Genomic DNA, 25,428 nt, shown 5'->3' with positions numbered 1-25,428 from the left:
AGGGAGAAGTCGTGAGATGACCCAGCCCAGGCCCGTAGGAAGAACCCAGGATTCAAGGCAAAGTCTCAGGTGGGCCTGGGAAAGTGGGAGTCTCTAGAGAGGCCCTGTTGGGGGAACTTTGGGATATAAGGCTAGGGAAGACAACCAGGGTCTTTTGGGGACAGAGTCTCCTCGGTTTGTCCCCATGGTCACCAAATATTCTCAGTTGACCCAAACAGGGAGTGCCTCCTTGTAACAACATGTTTAGAATGAATTTTGCATTTATCCATCGATCACTACAGAATGAATTTTGTGCCCATTATGAGTAGGTGGGATTCGGAGCCCAGTGAGTAGTGCAGAGCTGAACCTGTCTTGGATGCCATTCTCGGAGGGTGGAAGTGACCTCAGAGTCTGGGGTAGAAAACATGAAGCCTTGGTAGCTCTTAATCATTTGAACCATTTCCCCTTATGCCCTGGGATGAAATTCCTGAAATGACTAAGGAGTGGAGGGATAAATTCTTCCGTGGAAGAGTAGTCCAAGCAATACAGGAGAAACAGGACAATTCTTGACAAAGGATAGTCTGGGGAGGTGCATGGGACAAAAAGAGCTCGGAAACACATGCACAGGAGTTTGAATCTTGACTTTGCTATGTGACCTTGAACAAGTCACTGAGGTTCTTTCCTGATTTGTACAATGAAGATAAGACGACTCACCATTCAAAGCCATTTTAAGGAGTAGCTCAGTGCCTGGCACATACGGAGAAGTATTAAAGGGCAGCTCCTAGCCTTCCTCCATGACACAGAGCCATTTTGAAGAAATGTTTTGTCTTCTTTAGTTTTTTTCCCCCAGAATCAAAGGGATTTGGGCACATATGATAGGAGATAATCACAAATCATTCATTAGGAGCCCATGTATAGAAAGATCTGAAATTATCAGCCCCATTTCCTCTCAACAACCACTGACATCACATGGGAAATTTAGAAACCAACTTTTTCCACACTGTAAAATCCCATTTATAGAATTTCTTTTGTGTTCATCCTTCTCTGTGAAAGAAAAACAGCTTATTTCTCCTGGAGAGTTTTCCATAAGGTGAAAGCTAACAAATGATCAATATTTGCTAATTAAAACAAAACAAAACACCAAACCAACACTAAATAGGAGGGGAAAATGACAACTCTGGTTTAGAAAATACATTTTTTTAAAGGTGACTGAATCCTAAGCATAGCATCTCACAGTATTACTGGAAAGAGATCATCACAGAACAGGGGGATTTTCAAAGTCACGGAGGAGTTAATGACTGGGGGGGGGGGCCCTTTATACTTTCCTTCCAGAACATTCTAACACACCACGTTGCCTCTCAGAGCATAAAACCCCCCACAGCTACCCATTATGAAACATATTAATATCTCCCTATGAGCAAAGGGAGTGGAAGGGGGAAAAAAGGAAAAAAAGAGAAAAACCATTCTCTAATTTAAAAGGAGAACAGGATCAGACACCACAAAGGGCCTGAGCAGGGCTCTCCAAGCAGACTGCCCTCACATGAAGCAGGAAGCAAATGCTCCAGGTGCCAAGGAGCCGTCTTCCTTTCCTCGAAACGAACCCGGTTCTGGCAAATGGTTTAATCTGCCCGCTGTGGAAACGGGAAATGCAGCACGTGCAGACTGATGTTGGATCCTGATATGAGGCTACGTTTGCAGAACGTGTTCTTAGTAAATTACAGAGAATGGCCCCCAGATTAGTAATCCAATGGAAGGAAACTGGCAAAAATGCATTTCTCTCAAAGAAAGCTGTCAAACTGAAGAATCAGTTAATTTCTATTTCTCAGAGAAAGAGAAGTCTCCACGCCCCAGGAATTATTATGACATAAAAAGAGAGAGAGAGAGAGAGAGAAAAGAGGCGCTTAATTCATGGTAATATGTGCTACTATTATGTGCCTCTTGAGAAAACGGCACGAAAAGCTGGTTCGACGAGTTAAGTCTAGACAAGGGAACGACAGTTCATTATTTCTCATTTCTTGGTAGAAAAGAAAAATAGAATGTGGCCAGACTGGCATTAGCATAATTCACTCCTAAAACTGCTGATCTACACAGCACACTATGAGAGATGGTCACTGAAAATAAATTCGGTCGGATGTTTATTTTGTTTCCTCCAGTTCTCTTTAAGGAACTCGGAGAAAAAGAGTGGGTCGTCCAGGTGAAAGCCAAGTTCAGCTTCTGCTGTTTGCGTGGGAGACCGGAGAGGAGTATATATCTCACCAGCAAATATGTCTCTTGTGCAGTGCTCCAGAGAAGGGCACTTGGCTCGATTTAACATATGGCATAAATATTATTAATTCATAATGAAGCAAAATTTAAACTGAAGTAGAAAGGAGAGAGAGAGAATCGTTGTTAGCAAGAGAAAATGCTTGCTGTTACATTTAGCTGGCAAGACCGAACTTACTTCGATAAATCCAAGTGCAAAGAGTATCATCTTTTACGATTAAGTTGCTGTTGGGATTTGTCGGTATCTTTCAAAAGGAAAAAAAATATCTATTAATAGTTGTGCCACGTTTTCTCCACTTCTTCCCACATCTTTAATTACGCAGGGCGTTGACTGGGAGAGCATGGAGGGAGGAAGAGGGGTTCGCTGTCCAAGTCCTGCCCTGGCCGCCTACTCCCCACCTGAAGACATTGTTTTCCTTGCTCTTGGTTGCCACGGTCACTGTCACTCCCACCGACGGTGCTGGCCACAGACTGGGAATGATGGCTATAAGACCTAAGGGCCTCCAACCTGACAATAACCAATTTTACAGGCAAATGCCCTTAATTATAGAGAGAAAATGATGGAAAGAATCATAAAGCTTATCATACGTGGACAGATTTGTAGCGATGTTTTCGACGTCATCCAGTTCGGTTTCTAAAACATTCTCAGTTCCGTTTTCTTCTCAAAGTCGGGTGTGAACCTAGTAGTCCTCTCAGTATGTCCCTTGCCTCTCCTGCCAGCGCTCACACACTGGTGGATTCTCTGGGCAGTCACCCTTAGAACCCACACAGTGTTTAAAAATTATTTTCTGAATCACCGCATTGATAGACATGTATTGAGATTTTACGTAAAAATCAGCATTTCTAGCTTCTCTTTGAAAACTCAGAAGCTCTGGTGATATGTGCCCAGGACAGCCTTTCCTTTAGCTGGGGCATGTGTTCCTCAGGCTGCCGTAGCCCGGCCCTCCCCATCCTTCCAGAATCCACCTGTTGGCCTCCGCTTCTGGCTCAACCCCTGGAGGCAGCTGAGACTGTGAATTCTTTCACTATGTTATTTTTTTCCAAATCTTCACTGTTCCCCCCCATCTCTTATGTTTCAGTAGACCGTAATTAGGAGTTAGAAGGAAGCATCTGACATCTCTCTTCTCCCTTCTTCCTGACTGGAACTCGACCATGATGGCTGGATTTTGAGCAGCTATCTTATGATATCAAGGCAAGCCTGAAGCTTGAAAAGCCCATGCTTAGGATGGATGGACAGGAAGACAGGAAGTGGGGTGTGATCACATTGTGGAGTCATTAACCAGCCCTTGAACACCCCCATGCCAAACTTCCTCCAATATGAGAGAAAATCAATCTCACTATTTTAAAACGCTTACAGATGAGGATCTTTTACTATGAGACAGATGCAATTCCCAAACAAGTCAGAAGGTATCGGGTAGTATTCTCAGGGAAGTAATAACATGTGTCTCTTGACTTTGTTGAGAATTCCCGCTGCATAATGGAAATAATCATACAAGACACCCCCACACTCAGCAAATAGCTCCTGTCAACTAGGCTCTGGGCCAGGTGCTTCAGGATGTGTTACATCCCAACCTCATAATAACCCTGATAGGCAGGAGGGATTAGTTCCATGTGCAGATGGGGGAACCGAGACTTGGAGAAGGCCAGGGGTTTGCCCCAAAGCCACACAGCCACACAGTGACATGCCTCACTCAGGAGCCAGACCCAAAGCCTGGGCTCCTTCCACTGGGCTTTCCTCTGCCCCCTCACCCCAAGAGGACACAGAGGCCTTCTCCAGATCACCGTGTAAGTTCTAACTCAGGTTTCCTGAAACAGCAAAGATTCCTAACGATTCTTCTAAACACTGGCCGTGTCTTCTGTGTGCTGTCCCATCAGGAACAGAGAGAGCCAGAGTTGGAGTTCATAGAATTCATTTGGAGAAAATTGTACAACAGAATGTTTCCAATTCAAGTCTTCTAATTGTTTGCTTTAGTGAATAAAACTATGAAGGATGTGACTTTGAGGTGGAAGGTAGAAATATGAAAACCAACAAGGAGCAGAGCAGCAGCAGCCCCTGAATGCCGGCAGAGAGCTTCTTCGAGGTGGGGGACACCCAATCCTGACGTATAGCTGGCTTCCTCCCCATTTTGTAAGGTCACCGAGACTCAGAGGTAGTTTCTAACTTGCCCCAGGGTTATGCGCCTAGTGAGTACTGTCTCAGGGACTTAGTCCTGTGCCACCCCAAAATGCCCCGGAGAGTAGAGGCAAGTGGACGAATGATCAAGAGGCAGGGGTTATTTTGTGGCAAAACCCCACTTGCTTTACCTCATGTCTTATATTTACACTTCATGCAGATTTTGTATTGTACTTGATGATACAATCGGGTTATCTTTATATTAGGATGAATACATTAAATTATTTATCCACTGAATTATTTAACTTTTTTCTCCTGAAATGGACACTTGGGGCAGATGTGCCTTGTTTCTTTGCTGTGGCTTCATAAGCGCTCAGCATGCAGCCACATATCTCTGGGAGAACATCACCCCAGCTTAAGAGCTACAAGGTCCGTCTGGGTCCAGGGGACAATGACTTCTCTGTGGCTTAAGGACCTGATTTAAGGTAGCACCGCCTTGTGTTTTCATGCCATCCCATCTGTCACATTCATGAACTCACTCAGCAAACAGGAGGGGACAGGGTCAGCTTCCAGAGCAATCTGACCCAAATTGGGGCACCAACCTCACAGCACAGATGGGCTCCCCCAGGAACAGTCAGGGGGTGATGGGACCAGCCAGATGCGGGGTTCCACTGCACCCTTCCCGAATCCCAAGCTGGAGGGGCTGGTCTCACTGACCTGATAAAAGTCCGAAAGCCTGTTGGTCCCAGCTTCATTGTCCCCTTGATCCCCAGGAACCGGATAAACAAATTTGCCATCCTGTCCACCAGGCGCAGGTAGTTGAACTGCTTGGCGTATTTGGGGAACACCTGCTTGAGGCAGATGGAGGGCAGGTGCGCTTCGGGATTGGGGTTGGCGTCGGAGGCGCTGGCCGGCTCGCTGTCAGAAGGCTCTTCCTTCACAGCTGGCTGCTTAAGCTTCTGAGACCTGCAGAACACAAGCAATGAGGGACATGACCAGCATCTGGAGGGGGCGTGACAGTAGGTAGAGCACCTTCCCTCAGCCACTCTCCTTTCTCTACACTCACTGCAACCTCGGGAGGTGTGAACACTCTCTCTGTTTCTATTGTACAGACCAGAAACCTGACCTCAGAGAAACAAGGTCCCCAAGCTCACACAGCTAGCATGGGACAAGGCCGGGACTCGAACCCAGGACAGAGTCAGGACTCTGTGGAGTCCTGTGGAAGCATCCACTTCCTCTGTTCTCTCACCCCAGATTCCCAATACAGACATTCTCCTTTACCGCACTCATGAATCAAGACAATACTGTTACAGAGCAGCCTAGGTTTGATTTCAAACTCCTACTTGTGGGTAGTAATTGAATAATTAAGAAATATGAAAATCTCATTGGGGGCTGGCAAGAAGCCAGAAGCACAGTTCAATGAACAATTTGCAAAGATACATCAGCTATCCAATTCTAGGAATAGGCACAATTATGTTTTCGAGCTTAACTATTTTCTTATTTGGAACTCATACCAAAAAAAAAAAAAAAATGATTATAGTGTTGTGATTCCTGAATCTGGATATTTTATTCCGAAATTCTTTTGATATTCAAGAGAATTCCGCAACTAATAACACTCACATACCCACCTCTGGCCTGGAATGTTCTTTTCACCTCCAGACCCACACGTCCAACTACCACCTGTTGCTGCTTCAGGATGGCCCCAGCCCCCCAGACCGGAACGTCTCTTTCCTTCACCTCAAGTCTACATTTCCCGTCTCCCTGGACGTCACCCCCATCTGCTAGCTACCCAAGCAGGACATGTCGGGATAAATGACAGTCCTCCTCTCCCTCTGCCTCTGCCACCAGTCCTAAGTCCTCATTATCTCTTGAAACCAGCTCTGCTCTCCCCTGCTGGCCCTTGTCAACTCTTTCCTAGACTGTATCAACAGCGTCCAGCCTTTCTCATCCATAGACCCATAGACACTGGCACCGAGGCCCCTCTTCTTTTTTATTTTTCTTATTTTTAAAGTCTTTTAATTATTATTACTATTTTTTTAAGAGAGTGAGCGCAAGTGGGGGTGGGGTGGGAGGGTAGTGGCAGAGGGAGAGGGAGAGAGAGAGGATCCCAAGCAGCTTCCATGATTAGCGCTCAGCGTGGAGGCCAACGCTGGGCTCGATCCCACAACCCTGGGATCACAACCTGAGCTGAAATCAAGAGTCAGATGCCCAATTGACTGAGCCACCCAACCACCTCTTGAGGCCCCTCTTCTAAAGCAAACCTGGCTGGGTTGTCCCTTACAACTCTCCACTGATTTCCCAAGTGCCTACAGTGAAGTTCATAATCTTCACTCTGGCACTCCAGGCCCCCCTCGATTTCTCCTCCATCCCCCTCATTTCCTATCACTGTCCTAGACACACTATACCCTCAAAGGCCTTGGGCACGCCCTGCCACCCTACCCTGCTGCCCATTAGTATGGTCTGGGCCAGAAACTCGGAGCTCACTGGACACCCAGCTCTCTTCCCTCCGGTGCCTCCCTCTGCCCTTGGAGCTCATCACACCTTCCCCTCCACTGTGCCACCCACAGCTGGTCTGGGAACCGGTGTAACCATTTCCATCCATAACCTGCGTCCACTCCTGAGACAGCACCCTGAGCGCTTTGTACTTGGTCGGTAAATACTGCCCAACTGGCCAACTGCAGGAAATTTAGAACCATGTCTTGAGCTCAACACCAAGGCCATTTTCTACTCTTTCCTTTATTAAATGGCCTCATTCCCCATGCTCCCACTTCCAAGCACACCATTAGTCACGAAGTTGGGCCATATTGGTATCTTTATACCTGCTTTCCTTGGCCTTTGAGACCTCCCCCTGGCCCTGGCTGCCTGGCACATTTCTGTTCCACTTCCAGAGCCAGCTCAGATGTCTCCTTGATCGTGCTGATGACTCTCTGCCTGGCCCCGCTCCTGTTTCTCAGACTTGCTCCTTGGTTCCTCTGCCCAAGTGGCCCGGCATTTGTCTAGACGCTGATCCCTCCCTCACATCTTATTCAACCCTAACTCATCCAACTCTCTCTCTCTCATTCAACTCTGTTTCTACCTGGATCGCTTCAGGTGCTTGGGAGATGTTTCATCGGATTTGTTGAATTGGGAGTTTGCTTTTAAAGGCCAGGCAGGGATCAGAGAAAATACCAAGGTTATGATATTTTGTACACCATAGGGTCTTTTTAACGGGGAAGAGGTTTGATAGAGAAACAGCAAGCTTGACAGCCCTGCCCTAAGGATCTTCTCTCTATTCTGGGTCAAGGAGTCAGCCCCTAAGGAAGAGAAACCCCTTGTGTGAGTCAAGGGCTGTGAGTTCTGTTTGCAGATCCTTCCGCTTGGGTCTTGGGTCTTGGCACGGGTCTCAAAGCAATGATAGAATGAAGATGGAACCAGAACTGCCCACCCCACCTTTTTCTTTTCTTTTTTTAAAAGATTATTTGTTTATTTTAGAGAAAGAGAATGTGTGGGAGAGATCGAGCGGGGGGAGGGGCAGAGGAAGAGGGAGAGAGAGAATTCTAAGCTGAGCACAGAGCCCCATGCGGGGCTTGATCCCACGACCCTGAGATCATGACCTGAGCAGACATCAAGTCAGACACTCAATTGACTGAGCCACACAGGCGCCCCAGGAAAACCCCTTTTAAAGTTCAGCCCTGTATGGATGGTTCTGGGGAAAACAAAGTCTTGCCCACCAAGGAGAGGCCTGATTCCCGGGGAGAAACACCTTTCCCGGGTGGGATGCGATCTCCCTCCAGCCAAGCCGGTTTCAGCATCATCTCCTTGAGTTCAAGAACAGTAAATAGAAGTCAGGTGGTTACTTTTCAGATGAAATGAAATGTTTTCACATGAAGGTTATAGGAAGACAGTTAAGGGAAGAGTAGCAGTGTTTCTGGAGATTAGCTCTTAAATTCCTGGCTAAGTGGCAATCACTGACTTTAGAAGCACTCATTAAGTTTTTGTTAGAGGGAAGATTTGGAAATGTACAGTTTGCATGCGCTCAGTGCCGAAGGAGAGAGCTCAGAACTCTTCCCAATCAGCCGCCCCATCTTCATTGTCTCATCCGCTCTTCGCAAAGCCCTGTGACGTGACTGTTATTTTTATGCCCCTGTTCCAGGTGAAGACACCAAGAGGCAGCAAGGTTTGCCACGGCTGAACCAGAATTAAAAATCTGTCCTTCCAACCAGGCCTTCCGGCTCACCCACTGGCACTCCACTGCTCCACAGTGCAGCAAGATTCACGGCGGGGGGGTGGGGGGAGGTCACAGAATCCAATGTACGGTTATTTACGTTGTGTTTTAAATAGTGTTTTTAGATTATAATAGTCATCCACGCTCTTTGTAGACATTTTGAGAAATGTATAAAAGAATGTAAATCATTGTCAGCCACAGGTCAGGGATAAACACCACCATGTTTTGGTTTCTTACTGATGTTTGTAAAGTTAGGATCACATTCCACGTACCACAGAACCTTCTTTGTAATGACATCATGAGTGTCTTCTCATGGCATTAGATATGTTTTGGGAGCGTAATTTCTCATGGCTGTGCGATGTTCGGTATTAAGCCCGAATTGTAATTCAATCAGCCACCCCCTCAGCTGAATGTCTGTGTGGCCTGTCTTTGACCAAATGGGACATGGTGGTCAGTCCCTAGGCAATGTCATCCCTCCCAGAAACATAACATGTCACAGCTGGCAGCAGCCTTGGAGGTCTTCTGTCCAATGATGTCATCTATTTCCTCGGATGTGGTCTACTGTATACAACATTTTAAAAAACCACTTTAAAGTGTACAACTTTGTGGCATTTAGCACATTCACAATGTCGTGTACCCATCACCTCTATCTAGTTCCAGAACATTTCCATGACAGTGCCGTTTCAGAGGGGAAACTTTAATTCCAGGCAGATAAGGCCACTAGCCCCAGGGGCTCCTTTAATTAGCAGATGGCCCAGGGTCCTGGTGGCTTTCGGCCAGGCTTGCCCAGGTGATGGGGACCCTGCCCCTCCAGGGGACCTCTTGGGCTGGGGAAGTTTTCCCAATGATGTGCATGTCAGAGAATGTCTCTCACCAGCGTCCTCAGCCCGAGCCCTGCCCTACGCCCAGAGCTGCACAGAATGAGGGTTTTTTCTCTTTAACGTGAGCCCCTCACATTTCCTTCAAGGGCTGCTGTGTTTACTGGCTGCCTACCATTTCCCTTCCTTCCTGAATCCCAATTAATAAGCTCAAGATGAAAAGGGCCTTCAAAGCCACAGATACCATTTCCATACTCAAAACCACAAATACAGGGGGAGTGTTTCACTCAACCGGAAGAAGGCAGTAAAAGATGTAGCTGGTCTAGAAGACGGAATAAAACAACGAGAAACAGTATCTTTGCAGGAGCTAATTCCAATGATTACATCGAGATCCAAGTTATCGCAAACACTGTAAAACCCTGCTTTTATTTAATGGCATTTTAATGGAACCGTCGGGTTTATGAAATAAAAGTGACTGGTAAAGAAAACATAAATCAAGCTTACTAGTCCTTTGAGGTAATTTTTTTTTTTAAATTATTGAATTTGGTATATCCTTGGCTCATTAAAATTCTGGAAAGTTTTCTCTATTATCGTTTTTCAAATAAAATGGGATTCTTTGTTATTAAAACCACCTTTCTCTATTTTGCCTGGAAATCCTATTTATCAGGGACGTACTGTGTCAAGCATTGGGCCAAGCAGCTTACTTATGCTATCTCAGCATTCCTCGTAACAATTCTATGAAGTAGGTAGAAACTAGTGCCATTTTACAGATTAGAGACCCAAGATCCAGAGAACCAGAACACTCCCAGCATCCCAAGTCAGTAGTGGAAACAGAATTCATACTTACAACTATATCACTACATGTTCCATACTTATCTCACTAGAGAGTTTTATGCCAATTTGCTTTTTGTTTTGGCGCTAAGTTGATCTAAATCAAACCAAAGACTTTTTTCTTAGGCATATACTATATTTCCCCAGAAATTAATAAAACAGGAAGGCAGATAAAGCAACGTTAGATTCCAATTTCAGAGAAAGTACATGAATTCTCTCAGAGAAATAATTTCCATTTTTAGTTCCTCATGCCTTCAATAATTTATTTGTTCATGAACTATTTCCCAAGCATTTCCTTGTCCCAGGGGCCTCGGTGACATGGGTGAGCTGGCCGAGGTTCTTACTGGCCAGAAGTGTGTGACAGTGAGTGAGTCAGGTGAAGATGGCCAGGGGAGCATGCAGAGAAGGACCTAGGGCACATGGAAGGAGGTCGGTTTGCTGGCACCTAGTAGTAGGCATGGAGGGAAGCTGTTGTGGGTCTTACAGGACCTTGGATGTCAGACCTCTTGGATCTGGTGGTGTCGGAGATCAGAAGGGAGGGGCAAAATCAGAAGTCTGGTAAAGGTGAATGAGCCCACCAGCAGTAATCCAGGAAGGGGCGTGGGTGATGCTAGGAAGCTCCTGGAACATTCTAGGTCAATGGTTCTGAAAGCATATGGCCTGGACCAGCTGCCTCAGCACTGCCTGAGAACTTGTCAGGCATACCAATTCTTGGCCCACCCCAGGCCCACAGACTCAGACACTGAGTGGGCTGAGCACTCTGCTTAGCCGGCCCCATGGCCGACTCCGATGCAGGCTAAGGTCTAAGAATCACTGATTTGAGTGAAGGAAGTGGATATGGCAACTGCTGGATCACGGGGGACAGAAAGCGATAGAACACCCAGGATCAGGTTCCCAGGCAATCCGGGGCTTGGCAGGAGAGCCTTGGTGGGCAGTGGTGCCGCAATGGCTAAAGAAGGTAGGCAGACTCGTTTCCCTGCCACGTGGCTGACTCCTGTCTCCGCAGTCACTTGGGACTTCAAATGCACATTGTCATTCCTGAAGAAACTGCTAACCATGTACCACAGAAGTGCCTTAAATTAGCCCAGCAGCTAATTTAAAGAGCTGGAGGATGAAGTCACTAAAAATAAATGAAACCACCAAATAGCCCAGCTCTGTCTCTGGATAACTCTCAGCTATCCCACGGCCCCCATTTGCTTGCTGGTGGCGCTATGCTATTGGAAGAGAAGACAAGAGACAACAGAATGGCTAAAGCGCTTGTTTCCTGAATTGATGAAGAGAAGGACTCAGTCAGGGAACTTTGTCCCATGCTCCAGGCCCTGTAAGACCATGCCGGGTCTATTTCTCCCTGCGCGGCCCATGCAATGCGCCTCTGGCCACCGCCCCCTGCCCTGATCGCTTCCTTCCACAGCACGGTGGGACAGTGACAGCAACAAACACCATGGTGATGACACTGGTGGCATTTACTATGTGCTAGGAACCGCGGTTTAAAAAAATTTAACCTTGATGAAATCCCACCAAGTAGGTGTTATTGCTACTCCCATTCTACAGTGAGGAAACTTAAGATACGAAGACACAGACTAATCCAGGATAGAAACCCAGCGAGCGGGGGCCAGAGTCCTTGCTTCTAAACAGTGCATGATGCTTCCTCCGTGCCCGAGGACTTAGCAGGCACTGAGCACCAAGAGTCAGGCAGGATACCTGCAGCATCTCCTTCGAGCCCTGGCCATGACCCTATGACTTACAGACTGTAAGTGATGAAAAAAATTAACTTCAGAGAAGTTAACCTACCTTCCAAAGGCCACTCAGCTATTACAGGGCTACAGGTGAGGATTTGCCCCTGGACCCACTTGAGTTCAAAGCCTGGGTGCTTTCCCCTCCATCAGGCTACAACTCATTGTGGTTAAGCACCTTCTCTAAATGCATTTTTACCTCCGACTGGAGAGAAGTCTCTTACTTCTGATGGGACGGCACAAAACTTCGGCATTGCTTAGGATCAAAACCACAGCCTGCCCATGAAGCGTCCAGATGAATCTGCTTGGGGGAGGGCGGGGGCTTATAACTGACCTCAGTGGGGTGACCTGGGAGCAACAGCACTTACCTGGAGGGGTTGTTCCCTTTTGGTCGCCAAATCACTCAATCCCTATTTTACCATCACAGCCTCCCACGAGTCACAGAAGCACCGTGTTTGTCACAGGTATGAATTAACAAGGGCCCAGCGGCCACAGCAGCAGACTGGGTCTCAGTCCCTGCTGGGGACGAGCTCCCTGAGCCACCAGGCGGGAGCGGGGGTGGGGGTGCTGCAGGACCATCTTCCTGCCAAGGCGATGAGTTAACAAAAGGACACACATGAGGATTTCCTCCGGTGCCCCCATTCCCACAGACCCAGAACTCCTGCTATTTCAGCGCTGGAAGGGCCTTCAAGGGTCATGGGGCTCAGCCCTCTCATTTTCTGGATGAGGGAACTGACAGCTCATTTTACAAAGACATCGCAAGATGCTTCTTTTCGAACACAGCTCTCTCTGCTCGGCCCCTGCGCACAGAGCCCGCGTCTTGCCATCGTCCTTGCTCTCTTTGTCTTGGGCAGTTAGAGTAAATGAAGCGCACCGTCACGTGGGTGGGGGGCGCGGGCCGGCTGCCCAGCCGCTCCTCCCCACGGAGCACCAGCCGGGTGGTCCCCTGGAACCCCAGCTCTGCACCCTCAAGCAGGGTGACCCGGGCAAGTCATCCAGCCCCAAAGCTTCAGTTTCCTCTTACCAAAAATGGGGAAAACAACGGGGCCTAACCTACAGGGCTGATGTGATTACAGGGAAAGTGCCTGCATCCGGCTTGGCACGGGGCTTCGATACCTGTTAGCTTCTGGGATTCGAATCACCAACGTCTTTTTCTCCTGTATGCCATCATCTCAAGAGGCTCACTGTCTAGTCACCATCAATGGGAGACATCTGCGTACCCCTCTGGGAACCCCAGAGACCATGGGGTTTCTGTAACCACTCTCTGACATTCTGCTCTACCGGCAACCCCTCACGTAACTAGACCCTGGACCGCCCTCCCGCTCCCCTGTCTGGGGAGGCTCGCCGCAAGCTGGCCAGGTCACCCTGCACCTGTCTCTTGTCCCACCTGAAATAAATCCCCCAGATGAGTCCTCTTCTCAGACCTCACTGGATACCTGCCCCTTACCTGAGGATTACTGATGTCGCAAAAAATATTTGTTGCTTCCCACGTAAAGAAAGAATTAAACTGTGGAATGCGAAGGGGCACTGGGGCAGGGTCTTCTCACCCCATTTTTCTTTTGCAATATACAGGGAAGTTGAGGCAGACCCTTGCTTGAGGTGAGGCATCAAGTAAGAGGTGGTGGCAAGGGCAGACAGACCCAGTTCTCCTGACTTCCCGCCCAAAACAAAGAACACCACCCCTAAAGCTGAACCGCCAGAGTGGCCAAAATTCTGAACCTGAATGAAAAGCTTCAGACTCTCGAGGCCCTTCTGGGGGGCAGAGAGGAGCAGGGAGAATTGTTTTTGCCCAAAGGGCTGAGGAGTCCCTGCTCTAACCCCACCAGGGGGTTGGTGGCTGTCTTTCTACAGAAGATTGGGCCGGTGTTTAGCTTTGCACCAGGACCCGGAGATGGGTTCTTCCTTCTGTGCCTGGCCTGCACCGGCTGCCGAGGCACCCTCCATGGGGCTCACCTCATGAGCAGAGCCCTTGGGGCTGCTGGCCGGCCTTGCCTTCCAAACTCCACATTCCTCCCTCTCTGTGTAAATGTGCCTTCCCCAATTATCCATGGGAAAAACACTCACCCTTCAAATCTTGGACTTTGTAGCATTTTCCCCAGAAAACTCTCCACAGGCTTTGGAGCTAGAATGAGCCATTCCTTTCTCTAAAACCTTTCAGATTTGTACATCGTCATCATCCTCATCACGAGAGGTACAGGGAACTGCATCTCTCTCCGGCCCAAAGCGGAGCCCGCGGTCTGTGTTCTAACACGGGCTCTGGCACACAGGAGGTGCTCAGGACATCCGACAGGGAATACAGATGGGCATTGTTCCCCTGAGTTCTCACAACAATCTAATCAATCACTCGGGTTTACTTCCGAGGATGCTGAAGCTTTGAGAGGTTAAGTCAGCTGCTGGGGTGAGGAGGCTGGCACCAGAGTCGGGTGGCCGGGACACTGCCACACCCTCCACTTCCGGTTGCCTGAATGCGTTCCCCTTTCTCTTTGTCCCTCCCAGTGATGGGAAGATCCTGGCTGTCTTCGGGGAGAACAAAGATTTCCTAGTGGCAACGGCAAGGCACTGTCTATGTGACAATTGTAATCAGGGGTTGTATTAGCCTCTGTTTTACCACCTCCAAAATTAGCGGAAAAGGCCAACTTGAGCTTTCATTGTCTAGTTGTGCTAATGAAGGGATCCTTTTAATTACATACTCAGCGCCTCTCTGCAACACAAAGCATTTTAGTGTTTAAACACAGCTCTGCACCGAAGTACAGGCTTTTGTGAACACAGATGATAAGTGGGGAAACCATGTGGAGAAGTCATCACCGTGATTCTTTTTGGCATTCAGTTTCATCCAAATGCAGTTCGCTTTGGGGGGTAATCCTATTCTCTTTTGTATACTGTATGCCTGGTGAACCCTAACCTAGGGATTCTGTAGGCATATCCCAGGCCAAATTTTCTCCCCCCTCAAATTTTGGATGAAATCTGCTCACTTTGTGAATTTCACCTGTCCCTGATTTGCCCTTGAGGGTTCACCCCACCGAGGGGGGCCATACGGCTGTCTGGTCAACCCACAGTGAGGGTGTTGAATACAAAACTATCTTCACTCAGGGTCCCAGGGGCTTTCTGAGGCTGTTTTCTTGTGTGTCGTTCTATATGGGATTTTCGCTAACGTGAGTGAGACCTTATGGGGCTGAAATCACAGATCTTTCTCAGGCAAGGATGCCATGACTTTGCATTTGTATTTGGTCAGGGGTAAGGGGATACCGCTTATTGAGCCCCTCTCTGGGCCAGGAACTCTCCCATATATCAATTATTGTGGTTAAGCCGCAGGAGACCTGAGATGGAGATATTAACATATACTCAGGAACCTGAAGGCCTGGGTTGGAATCCCGGGCCTGTCGCTCCCTAGCTTGGTGACTTTGGAAAAGTCTCTGAACCTGCTCGTGCCCTGCTGTCTTTGTACAATGGGGATAACAGTTCTCCCTACGTCACGGCCCCCCTGGAAAACTTAAATGGGCTCATACACACACGCAGAGCATTGAGAATGACAGCTGGTGTGCAGTAAGCACTGGGTTAAGTGTTGGCTGTTCATCCAATGAAGCTAAGCTCGGGTTAAATGACGTCATTGAGGTCACGTGGCTCCTGGAGTGAATCTTCGGGCGCTGCCTCTCAAGACCTCATTCTTTCCAGGCTTCCACTGAGCTTCGGCCGTGCAGACGGGATTCTGGGCCGGCGCTCTGCTAGGACACTGCAATCTGAACCCAGCAGGGCATGGCCTAGAGAAGGTCCCTTGGCGTGCTTGTCGCCCTCCTGACCTCTGAGTGAGCACACTTCTCTGGCCTTTCTTCTTCTCCTGCCTCAGACACGCTGCTCTTCCTGGCGTTACCAAGTTTCCTACTTATTGTCCCTAACCTTCCCGGTCTTTCTCCAGTTCAGCCTCTTCATAGTGTCCAATGACGCTTAACCGCTCTTTCTGGAACTCTTATTTCCTGGCTTCCATGCCTATGCGTTCTCCAGGTGTTTTCCCATTCTCTGTTTTCCCTCCTAACCTGGTAGACCGTCCTCTAAGCCTCTGTCTGTGACCTGCTTCCTGCCCTACCCAGTCTCCCTGGACCATCTCATTTACACGCGGAGATGACTCTGAGATGCGCTCACACCCCAGCAGCTTCTGCAGGCCCCCGAGCCTGGATGCGTGTGCCCTGCTCCCCCGGCACCATCGGGCAGGCTCCAGTCCTACACACCCCACAAAAGCCGCCTCTTCAAATGCCAGCCCGCCCACGGATCTCCCCTCATCCCTCCCACCAGAAAACACGCTTCTGGATTTCCCACAGCACCTCATTTGCACCTCTCTTGTGGAATCTATCATTTTCTAAACTTATATTACGGCTGTTTAAGTCTGTGGCTTCTCTCTCCCATAGACTGAGTTTGTTGAAAATAGAATCCATTCTTCTTATAGTACTCTACCTCTAATAGGTAATGCAAAAAAAAAGACACACTAACAGATGACTGGGGAAGAAAAGTATTCTGTAAGACAAATAACGAGAGGAAATTTGGTGTGATTCTGCCTGAAGGCAAGCAAATGGGCAGGGTGACCTCTGGGCATCATTTTCAGCTTCAGGTTTTAGAGAGTCTTTTTTTTTTTTTTTTTTTTTTAGGGAAATAGGGCAACAATAATAATTTCTGGCAATGAGAAGAAGCCGTCAGGCTCCACTCCCTCTAACTGTCCGGTCTTGGGGAAGTTGTGTTATCACTCAGCCTCTGTTCCTCTTCTGTCAGCTGGAGCTGGACAACAGAATCTCCCTCCCAGGGGTGTGGAGGGATTAAATGAGAGGCGGGGGTCCTGGCTGCAGCATAAGTAAGTGTGAATAAAATGTCAAAAACCAGTGACTTCCGGTCAGCTGAAACCCAACCAGGAAGACTTAACTCTCTCCTCCTGCCCATAGCACTCTTTCCCTCCAAGAGTTTTGGTCTTAACAGAAAGAGATTTTTTTTTTTTTTAAATTCAGCTAATAAATTAGGCATATGCATATTAGCAACCAGGTCCAGAGAGAAAGCCTAACTTTTTTCTCCCTGCCATTTGAATTCCCCTAACATAGAGTTGTTGTCAAAATCCATTAAAGTATTAATTTCTCTTGTCACTGCACAATTCCCCAAGCAGACATCTAGACAGTGTGCAGTGAGGCTGCTCACAGAAGTACTAAATGTTCAGTTATCGTGGTACATTTCTGAGATGATGCCTCCCTGACGGCTCTGGAGAGGTTGCAGAAGTTCAAGTACAAGGTTAAGGCCAGGCGGCAGAATGGCAACAGTTTGGGGACTGCACATCAAGGCAGGCCTAGGGCTGAGCCCCAGCTCTCCACTTAGCCACTGAACAGCTTTGGGGAAGGTATTTAACCTCTCTGAGTATCAGTTTCTTCATTAGCCAAATGGTGACAATGACATGAGGCACACGGGGTTTGGGGAGAACTATGTGGAATATGAAGCGTAGAGAACCCCGTAGAATGCCCAGCATATCCCTGGCCCTCAATAGGAGACAGCTTAGACGTCCCAGAGATTTGGAGATGTGCAGACGGGGGTCTTGAGGCGGTCACACCCACTCACCATCCCTTCCCAAGGGACAGCTGTGAGGGGTGGTGTTCTTTTTGTGACATCCTGGCACACAGACACTTTCTTCTTTCGCAATGGCTTCTCCAAACGCCCATTCAAATAAATTAGTAGCCTCACTTGACCAACACACAAGGCAGGAGGAAAAGGTTTCCGTGCCAACGGGAATGCGGGGGGCACCCTGCACCCCAAGAAAGAAAACAAGAGAAAGCCAATCATTTAGTTTCCCGACTACCAAGCACAGTGCGGAGCTGAAGTCAGAGCTGGCCTCTTCCTTGGTTGCCATGGCAACGTCGCTGACCTAGCGGGTCCTGCAAACACATGCGAGACAGCACGGGGCACACGTGGGAGGCGGGGTCCAGGGACGTGGGCGGTGCGCGGCAGTGCTTCGCTGCGAGAGGTGCTCTCACCTGTTTTTCTGAAACACACAAACCGCTGGCAAAAGTGCAGCCCTTGCCAGGGAACGGGGAAACTCCAGTTGCTATCGTAAAGTTCCTTTGGTGATCGTGAACGGATTAGAGCCCAGCAGAAAGGCCAGTTCAAACCTGGTGAATGAACAGTTACTGCTTCCTCAGCCGCGACGCAGGGATGGGGGAGAGGGGCCGCGCACCTCTCCTGCCGGGTGGGGGCGAGGGGGCGGTCTGCTCAGCGTGCCTGAGGCGGTATCCGCTGCCTCCAGCGACTGTGTGGTTAAAACCCCAAATCTATGGAGCAATTTCCCATCCACGATCTATCATCCATGAGCCCGGGAAGGAAAAAGCAGAGCACCCATTTTACAGGTGAGAAAATGGAGTGTTGCCACCGTGAATCAAATGAGACCAGACACTTCCCTGTTCTCTTTTCTTGATTAATCTCTGTCCCCTGAGAGGCTTAATGTGTGATAGCACTTGAATTTGCCAAAAATTCAATTCTTTCCCTCACTCTTAAGCTCAAGGTCACTTTAAAAGTCACCTTCCAAGTCCAACACTTGCCAGTCAAATCCACCCAGATGTCCCTCTCGCAGTCAGGTTGAGCGTGATTTGTTCCCCAGCCCCCCACAAGCCTGCTTCGTGCTGTTCCCACCTGTGTTGTTACTGGCAACTCCATCCACCCAAGTGAGCCAAGCTCGAGACCCTGAAGTCGGCTTTGGCTTCTCGCTTGTGCTCACCCAGGTTCCCAGGGACTTATGTACTATCCCTTTTCTACTCAGAGGCTCTGATTCAAATGTCCTGGGGAGTCCTAGGAAGTGGAAGGAGGGAGCATGGTGGTTAACCACAGAGGCTGTGGGGTCAAGGCATCTGGGATCTTGCTCACTGCATGCCTGTGGGCTAAGCACCTTCTGTGGTCTTGTCCTCACAGCTAGTGAGACTATTATCATTCTTAATATGATTCCCATTTTCCTTATGAGACATTTTCCTATGAGACACAAGTGTGGTGACATAATTTTCCCAAGGTCATCAGGATTGGCTGGATATGAGCCCTTACGCATAACCAACACGCAAAGCTCTTTCCCACTTAGCTATAGTTTTCTTAAGAGCAGGGCCCATGGGCCACATTTGTGTGTCACGGCATCTGAGGGGTGAGGACATGACTGAAGGTCTGAGCTTGGTTCTCCCTCCCATGACGACCCTTTCTCACTGTGTGACCTTGGGGAAACAACCAGAAGATAGCTAGAGGTCTATAGCTGGCGAGGTAGTGGCCCTAAGTCCCGGCACCCGGCAATGTGACTTTATTTGGAAAAGGATCTTTACAGATGCAGTCAAGTTAAGGATCTTGAGAGGAGGTTATCCTGGATTTGGAGAAGGCCCTAAATCGAGGGACAGCTATTCTCAGAAGAGAAAGGCAGGGCAAGATCTGACACAGACACACAGAGAAGGGGTTGTAGGAAGAGAAGGCAGAGATGGAGATTGAGCACACCAGAAGCCAACCAGCGCCTGCTGCTGCCACAGGCTGGAAGGAGCAGGGAGGAATCTCCCCCAGAGCTTCCGGAGGGAGCAGGGCCTGACTGACACCGCCTGGCCTCAGAGCTGGGCGAGAATACATGTCTGCCTCTTGAATCCAAGAGGGAACTTGCTTCTGCAGCCCCAAGAGACCAGCACAAGGTCTCAGTTTCTGAAATGGGTCACCCCGCCAGTTACTGTGAGAGAATATGACTGGAAACAACTAGAAGAGTGACCTGGGCACAGGAGGCCCCCAATAAATGTTTGCTGAACCAAATTAAAATATCCTGAGAGTCACTACCCTGGAAACTTCTCTCCAGGACACACCTGGCTGACTGGTTCTGCCTAGAGCGTCAGGCTTGTAAGATGCTTAACTTCAGAACCCAGGAGCCAGAAGGAGAAGCAACAGGGACGATCTCCACTGAGCCCAGGTGTGGAGGAAAAACGGGAAGCCGGCAGAGATGTCTGTGTCCTTGTGAGGCTGGTAACTGAGTGCTGGCCTGTCTCCAGCTCTGATGAGCCTGTCACGGTGGGTTTCACAAAACATCTGTTTCGGGAACAAGCCTGTGGTTTCAGGCAAGCTCTAGAGATAATAGTATGTTTTTCCTACATACAGCCATGACATGTGCACTGAGGCTGAATATTTCTAAATGTGACCAATTTCTTAAGTGGCGGAAGCCCATCAGACTCTTCAAGAATGTTGATGGCACATGGGCAACCCCGGCCATGTCCTGGGCGGCTGCAGACGTGGCTTGTAGGGAAGCGCTTTGAGGAGTAGGTGGGAGTGGTAGGCAGTGAGCTCTTAGCCACGGGGCTCTCTAAAGGTTGTCTTAATTCTGCAAGGGAGTTGGGTCCCTCGGCTTTATGTATATGGAGGCAGCAGTGGTTGAATGGTAACCTGTGATTTTTCTTCCCCACGTTCATGGGCTTGGGTTGCTGCTGAGTATTTGACGAGGAAACGCTATGCCAGTGCACATACCAATGATCCCCAGGACGCGAATGCAGCTTTGCTGGATTTGACTCAATTCTGGCCCAAGATAAGCAAGCACGGGTGCGGCATCCCGTGTGAAATGAGCAGACCGTGCCTTGGCATGAGATAGACAGAGCACCAGAAGGCAGACCAGCAATCAGGAAGATGCCAGAACCCTTTCCCAGTCATCCCACAGGTGCTGGGGGAAGGAGGCATGCCCACAAAGCAAACTCCGCCCCATTCTCCATGGAATTTGATGTGAGGAGAGGGGCTTCCACCCCTTGGGCAGGTAAAGGAAGGCCAGAAGGCACCTGTCCTCACGGGCCATCTCCTCTTGACCTGGCTGATGTGCTCCTGGGGAGTCAGGGCAGAAGGGCTTGGGGGCGCCCAGGAAGTCCCAGCCCACACTGGGTGCCTGGAGTGAGCTGTGCCCCATTCCCTTAGCTTGCTGTAGCCTTGGCCTCCAGAACTGACTCTGGGTCTCTGCATTCCAGACTCTGCCCAGCCCCAGCAGCCTCCCCATTCTTACCCTTCTGCAGCTGGAGTCCCAGCATGCCATGGGGCCAAGTCCCTCCTGGCTGACTGCTAAGCCCCCAAGGCCAGGTCCGCAGAGCACAGAAAGCAGTGATCTGGCCACCTTTCCCAGAACACCCTATGCCCTGCAGACCGCTTCCAGAGTGAGCCACGGGGCCAAGGAGTCAATGCATTTAGAAAGGAAAGAGCTTTAAGTCATAGAGACTGGTGGTCGTCATTCTGTATGTAGACAAGGACTGAGCTCTGGAGACAGGGAGCAGTTTGTCCAAGGTTTCCTGGCACTCGGGCTTTATGGGTCAGGAAGAATACAGGTTTCCCATCTCCCGGCGCACTTTGCTGGAATAATATCCTTGGCTAATATCAATCAGCTCTGGGCAGACAGCGCCCTATCTGGCTCATGTCTGACTCTCGGGCAGCGGCTTGGGGCCAGGCCCAAGCAGGAGCTCAGGAACTATTATTTAGACTCAGTTGAATGGATCTCCTTTGTAAAACAAATCAGACGGTGGACCTGTTCCTGAAGCCAACACAAAGGTGTCATTTCAGGACTCCACAAACACCTCAACTCCCAGAAGGGAGAGGCTGTGTCCGCCTACAAAATGGTGTGGAAGTGGGGAAGGATGTTGAATTGACTTGTCATGTCATTGTGTTAATTTTTTCCTTGTCTAACTATGATCCTGTGTCCTTACGGGAACAGCAGCCCTTTATCAGAGGCCGTGGTGTCCAGGCGCTGCCCTGGGGACCTCGATCCAAGGTCGTATTTAGTCTCACCCTCACCCCTGCCCGGTAGAACATATCAGGCCTTCTTTATAAGTGGAAACTGAGGCTCACGAAGATAAGCGCCGTGCCAAGGTCACACAGCTCACGGAGCAGGAGCACGGATTCTAGCTAGGTCTGTGCTGTTTTACCAAAGTCAGGCATTCTGACATAAGGAAAGCAACACAACGCAAGGAGATAGGATCTCACCGAGGCGAGTGTGTGATCGCGCCTCATTCTTTCAGCAACTCCAGGAAGTGTCGTCTCCGCCTCCCAGGGGAGGAAAGATAGATCTAGAGAGGCCAAGTGGCTTACCAGGTGATCCGGGACAGTCTAGAACCAGGGAAGAGAGCGAGAGGCAGGGGTGCAAGAGGGCCCCGGAGCTGGGCTGGACTTGCTGGTCGCCCCACTTTAGGTAAATGACCTGACACAGATTCTTAAAGTTTCTTAAAGTACAGGTAACATGAAATGTATCGTTCTCACCATTGTTAAGGTACAGTTCAGTGCTATTGAGTACTTTTATACTGTTGTGCGACCACAACCACAATCCACGTTCCCGGACTTACACTCTGCGTGTTACACACTAACTCCCATTTCCTGCCTCCCTGGCCCCCGGCAGCCTCCATGCTACTCCCCGGCTCTATGAACCTGACACTCTAGAAAGCTCAGGTCAGTGGAAGCATACAGTGTTTGTCCTTTTGTGTCTGGCTTATTTCACCCGGCACAATGTCCTCCAAGTTCATCCATGCTGTAGCAGGTCTCAGACCTCCTTTTTAAAGGCTGAATAATACTCCACTGGGGGACTGTACCGCGTCTCATCTGGGCCTTCTTTCCTCCACGACGGTCACGTGGGCTGCCGCCACCTGCTGGGTGTTGTGAGCAGTGCAGTAGGCAAAATACTTGGAAGCACATCCATTTCTGTCAACAAACCTGACCTTGGGCTTAGTTCCCCAGCTCAGGAAAAGAGATATAGCACCCACAGTGCTTGAGCAAGAGACGGGAGAGGAAGGTAAACCCCAAACCCCACGAGTAGCCTAGTGTCATTCCTCTGTCACCTTGCATCACCCACTTCTCTCCATTGCCACCGCCGCTCCCCGGATTCCAAGCTGCCACCACCTGTCACTTCAATGGTGGGTCACTTGAATCCCAACTGCCTCATCACCAGTCTCCTTGCTTCCAGTTTCCCCTCCCAACACGTCTTCCATGTCCTAGCCACATGGCAGATCTGCCCATGTCACCTCGTGCCCCTCAACCTGTCCCCGTGTCTCGCCCTTACTTCCTTCAAGTCCTTGTGGAAACGTCCCCTTCTCTGGCAGGCCTCCCTCGGCCACGCTGCCTAAAGCTGTGACACCCGCTCCTCCCCAGCCCACGAGGGCCTGCCTCGTCCCATTCTATCTGCCCCCAGCACTCCCGCCATTTCTCAGAGCGTAGATTTTACTCATTTGCTTTGTTGCTGTCCATCTCCTGCTCTCACCCCCACCCCCCCAATAAAGAATGTCAGGTTCACCAAGGCAGCGATCGGTGATGGTTTTGTTCACTACTGACTCCTCGTCCTGGCGCACAGTAGGCCCTCACTAAACACTGGCCAGGTGCGTGAACACATGAATGAATGACTCCCCTCTGCCTGCAGGGTCCCTGGCCGGGTCCGGTCCTTTCATGTGCTGGCTGTGTCCCCTCCAGCCCTGCCCTTCCACAACTCCATGTAAACCCAGGGACTGCCAGACCACAAAGCTCACCAGGTCCTCCCCTCGGATAGTAGCGCTGGGCCTTTGCACATGCCGTTGCCTCTGCCTGGAATGTCATTGCTTCCACCTCACCTTCATGACACCCTACTTTTACCTCTTTTTTGAAGACTGTTTCACACTACACAACAATTACCCCTTTACTTGTCTATAATTTCTAAACTGCTGGCTCTGTGAAGGTGGGATCATCTCGCTCTCTCTCCAGTTCTTGGGGCCATGCACTGACACTACGGTTGAGGCACAGAAAATGTCAAGGGAAAAAAGGGAGCCAGGCTCCTATGTCTCAGCTGCCACTCCTGCAGGGTACCCAACAATAGACATGATGCGCAGTACACATAGCTTCTGCCACCGTGCCTGGCACACGGCGGCACGGCACACCCAACACAGACACAACAGAGGGCTCACACACACCTGTGGAGGACCTGCTGTTTCCATTGTTCTCGAAGCCACCAACTGCCATCCTGCCGTCATCTGTCACCTCTGGGGGCCACACTGGTTAAGTGTTGGCCCCAGAGAGAATTCCTGTCCTTTCCCGTCCTAGGCGTCACATTTTGGCAGCTCACCTGCCGAGCAAAGAAAACCTCCAAATCCAGTTTCTTCTCAGAACCAACGGTGTTTATCACCAGCATGTCACGGAATTGAGAACATCCAGGGATTTCGGGGAGCAGTGGCGCGGATCTCTCATTTTCCATCTCAGACACGGGTTCAGAGCGGCAGACGGACTTCCTCATGGTCACGGAGCTAGTTAGAGACCTCACTTTCTCTTTCCTTAGAAGAAGTTTAATTCTATCTGGTTCACCCTATGGGGCCCTAAGGTGTCTGGTAGGTTAGTCTAAAAGCCTCACTTGGGCTACCTTCTGACCAGTTTTCTCACTATGCCATCAGCAGAGAGGTGGACACGTTTCACTTCAGGGCTTGCTAACTAACAGCGTCAAGTTGGATTTACATGCTGCGAAACTCTCTTCCCAGGGACCTTGTCTGCGATTCAAACAGAAGAAATAGACGAGACTCTTAACCCTCTCACTTGAGACAATTGACCTGCCATCAATAAAGCAATGGCAGTGTCCCACCCTGGCCACAGCCGCTGTCCTTGGACGAGCCCCTCCATGGAGAACACCTCTGCCTGACTGGACGTGAGCTCCCCTCTGCCGGGGTCACGGCAGTACTGCTCAGGCTCGTATGTGGGGGAAGCAGAGGGAGTGCTGGGGAGTCTGGAGCTCAGGCACTGGCAGAAGGATCAGGGAGGGGGAGCCCGGTTGGAAGTGAATCCAGAGCTCCCCCTCACTGAGACGGAGTCATCAGCAGCCACCAACAGACTCATTCACAACCTCTGGTCCCAGAGGAAATTGTTAAGCCTAATTATTATTATTAGGCATAATGACTAATTAGTAAAAATAGCTACCATTTACTGAGTGCCAACTTATGCCTGGTACTTAATGCATATTATTTCTTTTCGCCTATTTTACACTTCTTTACTTTCTGTTTTCCTAACGATAAGGTCAATATATATTCATGGAAAAAAGTCTTTAAAGATACCAAAAAGCAGGAAAAGGGAGGAAAGTTCACCCTTTGTCTCACCACCCACCTACAGCCCCTGCTAACATACTAGAGTTTTATTTCCAGGATTTTTTCTGTCTGTCTTTCTGTTTCTCTGTCCTCCGTGTTGCCGATGCACATGGTAGGTGAGATTTAACGTAGCTGTGATCACATTGGCCAAAAAATTACTTCTGAAACCCACAATGTTTCAGTGATCCTTGGGTACAATCATCTGCACTTTATAGCTTAAGAACCAAAGGCTCAGAGAAGGTATGTCAGTCAACCAAAGTCACAGAGCAGACAAAGGCCTGGACCGAGATTCATATCAAGTCTCTTTGTGGTGAAAACCTGTCTTCCCTCCCACTCTGCCCTGTTGTGTTAAGGGAGAAGCGCGGATAGTTCTAATGACATCTCTGCTTCTGCAGCCCCGTTCCTCTGCCTGTGTCCT

At 49.4% G+C, this 25,428-nt stretch overlaps 1 protein-coding gene across 4 annotated transcripts in view; it reads right to left on the bottom strand.

The window, feature by feature from the left end:
• Window positions 1–25,428, bottom strand: part of TTLL11 (tubulin tyrosine ligase like 11) — a 230,943-nt gene that overhangs the window by 38,859 nt on the left and 166,656 nt on the right. For all 4 annotated transcript variants that reach the window (XM_059410878.1, XM_059410877.1, XM_059410881.1 and 1 more), the window contains one exon: window positions 5,072–5,320. In XM_059410878.1, coding sequence (XP_059266861.1) covers window positions 5,072–5,320 — 249 coding nt within the window. The remainder of the gene's footprint in view (window positions 1–5,071; window positions 5,321–25,428) is intronic.

Source organism: Mustela nigripes, chromosome 9 (assembly GCF_022355385.1).
Source record: "Mustela nigripes isolate SB6536 chromosome 9, MUSNIG.SB6536, whole genome shotgun sequence".
NCBI lineage: Eukaryota > Metazoa > Chordata > Mammalia > Carnivora > Mustelidae > Mustela > Mustela nigripes.
Note: the sequence above shows the minus strand (reverse complement) of the source record. Positions and strands in the feature narration are given on the sequence as shown.